Here is a 5,253-nt window from a genome sequence, read left to right on the forward strand (position 1 = left end):
AAAAGAAAAAAGGAATAAATTTTTGATCGTCCATTTTTTGCAAAAAGTATATATATATAGAATTATATTTTTAAGAATTAAATATATTAAATTTTAATTATAAATTTATACTTATTTTTACAAAATATTATATTAAATCTTTATATGAAATAATATTTTTATATATTAATGATTTATATTTGTACTGAAATAAAAATATATTAATTGCAACCATTTTTCTCTCCTTTTTTTTTTTTTTTTTTGGGGTGGGGGGCTTCTTATAATAAAATAAAAGTATAGTAATTTTTGTACTATAAATTGAAGAATATCTTTAAAAAAAAGAAAATAATAAAAATAAAATTTATATTAATCTTAGTATTTAAATATATATATATTTTTTATTACAAATGTGAAAAATGTTGAGGTAAAATTAAGTATTTATTTTCAATTATAATTAAGAGATTCTTTTCTATCTTGTTTTTTTTTATTAAATAAGTCCATAAAAAGCGATATTGCTACATTTAATATATATATATATATATATATATGTATATAATACAAATATGAACTTAATATATTAAATAAAAATGTAATATATATTACAATAATATAAGGTTATATGTAAGTATTATGTTTATTAAATATATTTTTGTATATTATATATCCTTATCATCTTGAAACAATAATAATATTTTTTATATAAAAGTAAGGTTTCTATAATTTAATTAATCTTCTTTAAAAGAAATAATTATTGTGGTTATGATATGTAATTAAACTAGTATAAATATACATTTGTAATATATTACAAACCTTTTAAGGACATTTGACATTAATATATATATATATATACTGAACTATAATTTAAATAAAAGAGATATATAATTTTTATTCGTGACATAAAATATGAATAGTGCATTTTTTTTATTCTTGTAAAATATGAAAAATTGTGTATTTAAAAAGAAATAATTCCATGATAGTGAAAAAATTATTTTTGTTATAGTTTAATGATTATTTATACTAATCCAAATTGCTTGTAAGTACCTATGGCATTATTTGAAGAAATGAAAAAATAGGTATCCTTATTTTCCTAGGAAAGTAAAATATATAATATTATATGAAAATATTTTATAAAATGATAAATTGTTAACAATACATACTATATTTATAGATTAGGTTTTTATTGAAAAATTGAATATATTATATAGATATGAAAATAGTTTTAGAATATATATAAAAAAAAGACAAAAGAAAAAAAAATTATATGAGAAAAAATATATATATATTTATTATTAATATAATTTATAGTTGAAATAAGTAATAGCAATATATTATGTATTAGATAAACATAAATTATTATAATATATCATTTTTGTGAAACATAATGTATATATTATATTGTAAATTGAGAAATTATTATATATTATACAGCCTTTTGGATATATATATATATATATATATATATACATATATGTATGGAATAAATAGTTTTTATTTTATATATTTATTTTTTTAGACACATATAATGATATATTAAAATTTATAGAGTTATACTATTTTTAATAGATATAAATATATTTTTACTATTTATATATTCCTTATGGATAAACACTCCATATTTGTTTATATAAGTATAATTAAGTTTTATTATTGTTTTCTATATATAGAAATATTAAATTGTAACATAATATATTTGTATGGTTATTATAAAATAAAAAGTAATTATATTATAATTAATATAGTATAAATTAAAATCTATATCGTATTTTTTGCTTTTTTAAAATAAGTGTTTTGAAAAAGATAATATACAATGTGGTTATCTGTTATAAATATAAGAATTTTTTTTTGTTTTTTTTTTTTTGGTTTATTCCAATCAATTATATATTTATCATAGAGGATTAGATTAATCTAAATAATATATGATATTTTAATTTAATTTATAATGTGAATCATTATATTTTATTATAATAAATATTTCTTGTTTAATTTATTACTTCTTTGATGAAAAATATTTTGATTTAATGAAATAAAACTTATAAAATATAATTAAAAATTGAATAGACATATTTATTAGTGGTACGTAATATATATATATATATATATTTATATGTATGTTTATAGGTTTAAATGGGAATAATTTTAATTATAATATTTTTTCATTAAATAAATAGTATAAAAGGATATAGACATATGTATTCATATTTAAGTTATTATATATATATTAAAATTATTTAAGGAAGGACATATATACACATATATATATATATATATATATATATATGTATATATAATTATAGAGTTTAAGATTATATAGAAAGTAAATTATAGTTACACATATTATTATATTATAAAATTCATATAATTCAAGAATATATATATATATATATATATATTATTTTGTTTATATTATAAATAATGCAAAAGCATGGTGTTCGCATTACTAAGTACTGATGCATTTCATTTTGGTTAAATAATATGGACTTATCGTTTTATAGTTAAAAATTAATTATTCCTATTTCTATTTTATTATTTATAGTAAATGTATAAATAAATAGTTGTAATATTTAATTGTTCATATTTTTTTAAATATATAATTTTTGCAGAATGAAGAATTTTTAAAAAATTAATATTTTTATTATAATAAATATTATAAATTTTCTTTATTTGATTGTTCTGTATTAATTATTTATATTTTTTTGAATTATAGATAAAGTTAAATATATGTACATATATAAACACAAATCTACATATATATATATATATATATATATATATATATATATATATATATATAATTTTATATTATATATTATTAATATAATAACTCATTCTATTTAATTATGGATTATTCTTGAACATCATTATAATTTACTTCATATTTAAAAATATCTATATGTTATAGTTTTAAATTTATTTTATTATTAAAATGTAATTTTATAACAAAATGAATGGATTTATATAAGAAAATATATAAAATGTTTTTCTATATATTAAATAAAAAGTATTTAATAGAACAAAAGAAAAGAAATAAATATAAAAATTAAAATTATTGATTTTAAACTAAATATAAAAACAATTTGAATAATATTAAAAATATATTAATTTAAAATTATCAGTTGTCTCATCATATATAATTATAAAATATATTATATCAAATTATTCTGGGTTGTAATCAAATAAAAAAAAAAAATTTATATATATTATTTATAATATGACATATGAAAAATATATACATGCAAATATTATTTAACATTTTTTTAGATATTCCTTATATATATTAATAATTCTTCTTATAATCATATTTTATTTTGTTGAATATTTAATGAAAAAAGAAAAAAAATATGCGTATATATATATAATATTTAACCTTTTAACTGTTAGACAATTACAACATATTTAGATCATATTAAATAAGAATAATTATTCATTACAAATAGTACTTTTATTTGAACCATACATATATATATATATATTATATATATATTTTTTAAAGGTTGTCTCTTTTTTTTTTATTTTTTATGATTATTTTTTTTTAATATTATTATTATATATTTTTTACTTTTTTAAAAGTTTTAATTTATAATTATATTTTATAGAAATTTTTATATTTCTACAAAAAGAACAATAATAAAAATATAAAGTATTATTATATAAAATTGGTTATTCATTTTTGTAATAAGAAATTATTTGTGTCATTAATAAAAAAAAAATAAAATAAAAGTACAATAAATAATTTTTTTATTTATTAAAGGGTATATATTTTATTTATTTAATAATAATAATAAAGAAAAAAAAAAAAGAAGAAAAAAAAGAAAAATACTGTCCTTTGAATTTGTTCTTCTAAAAAAAAAATATATATGTAATATTATTATATATATATATATATATATAATATGGTGAATAATAAAATTCGTGGTACTTTTCCCTTTTATTCCTTTGATTCAAATTATGATAAAAGGACACTTTATGGATTCTTTAGATTTGTTTCTTTAACTGTATATATTATTGGAACCTTATATCTATCATTAAATGTAAGTTAATAAAAATATGTATTATTATTATTATTTTATTTTTTTTTTTTTAGTATTTTATTTTTGAATATTTTTTATATATATTTCAAATAAATCATTTTATTTTATTATTTTTTTTTCTTTATAGAATTCATATGAATGTAATACTTCGGAAATAATATTATTTGATAATGTAATTTCAAGAAAATTAGCTGAGGTATGCACTCAGAATTACTCAGGGTTAGGAAATGAAAATATTAAAAATAGTTATGAAGAAAATACAGAGATTACCAAAAGTTGCTGTAAAAATGATATTAAAACATGTAATGAGGGAAATGAACATAATGAATCTCAAACGAGCCAAGATGATGTTGATATCACAAAACAATTGACAAGAGAACAATTACATGATATAGTAAATTCTTTAGGAGAAATCCCATCAAGGGAATTTCTTTTAAATTTATGGAAACAAACACTCGAGGTGAGTAAAGACGGATTAGAACCTCGTAGAGCTGAATTAGGTGAATACAAAGAAAAATATGGAGAAGGTTATGAATATAACACAAGGAATAAAAAGAAATCAAAAAAAACAAATTATCATAAGGAATTTGACCAACGATTATCAATTCATGAAAATGATTATACGAATAAATTTAAAACATTGATTGAAGGAAGCTTAACAGTTAATGAATTAAGATCCTTTATCTTTTTATTCATAGCATTTTTTCATAATTTGATAGATTACCTTTTTCATAGATATAAAATTAAATATATACAAGTAGGTATGGCTATACCTACAAAAGGAACAATTGATGAAACACTAAAAGAAAAACAAGAACGAGAAGAAGAAGAAGGATTTGAAGAAAATCTTCATGAAGACCTAGGAGAAAACATCGCAGAAAACCAAGAATAAAGAAGCGTAAGTAATAATATTAATTAATAATAAAATATATATTGCGTGTATGTTTGGAACTCATTAATATATATATATATATATATATATATATATATATATATATATATATATATATATATATATGTATATATGTATATGTATATATAGATAGATAGAGAGAGAAAGATATTTATTTTTATTTAATGAAAGAAATTTTTATTTACATTTATGTATTAGTATTTGTTAATTATTTGTTTTATATTTTGATTTTTTCTAGAACTTATTCTGTTCAATTATAATTAATTTATTTCTTTATATCGAGTATACTACTAAAAAAAAAATTAAATATAATAATAATAATAATAATAATAA

At 15.3% G+C, this 5,253-nt stretch overlaps 1 protein-coding gene across 1 annotated transcript; it reads left to right on the top strand.

Annotated features, from left to right (window-relative positions):
* Positions 1 to 3,869: 3,869 nt before the first annotated feature.
* PRSY57_0018400 (putative exported protein) lies at positions 3,870 to 4,899 on the top strand (the record flags this gene model as incomplete). Its single annotated transcript, XM_012908933.2, has 2 exons — positions 3,870 to 4,007; positions 4,135 to 4,899. The coding sequence occupies 2 exons, from the start codon at positions 3,870 to 3,872 to the stop codon at positions 4,897 to 4,899; spliced, it is 903 nt and encodes a 300-aa protein (XP_012764387.2).
* Between the last annotated feature and the right edge of the window lie 354 nt (positions 4,900 to 5,253).

This window comes from Plasmodium reichenowi (assembly GCF_001601855.1).
Source record: "Plasmodium reichenowi strain SY57 chromosome Unknown, whole genome shotgun sequence".
Lineage (NCBI taxonomy): Eukaryota > Apicomplexa > Aconoidasida > Haemosporida > Plasmodiidae > Plasmodium > Plasmodium reichenowi.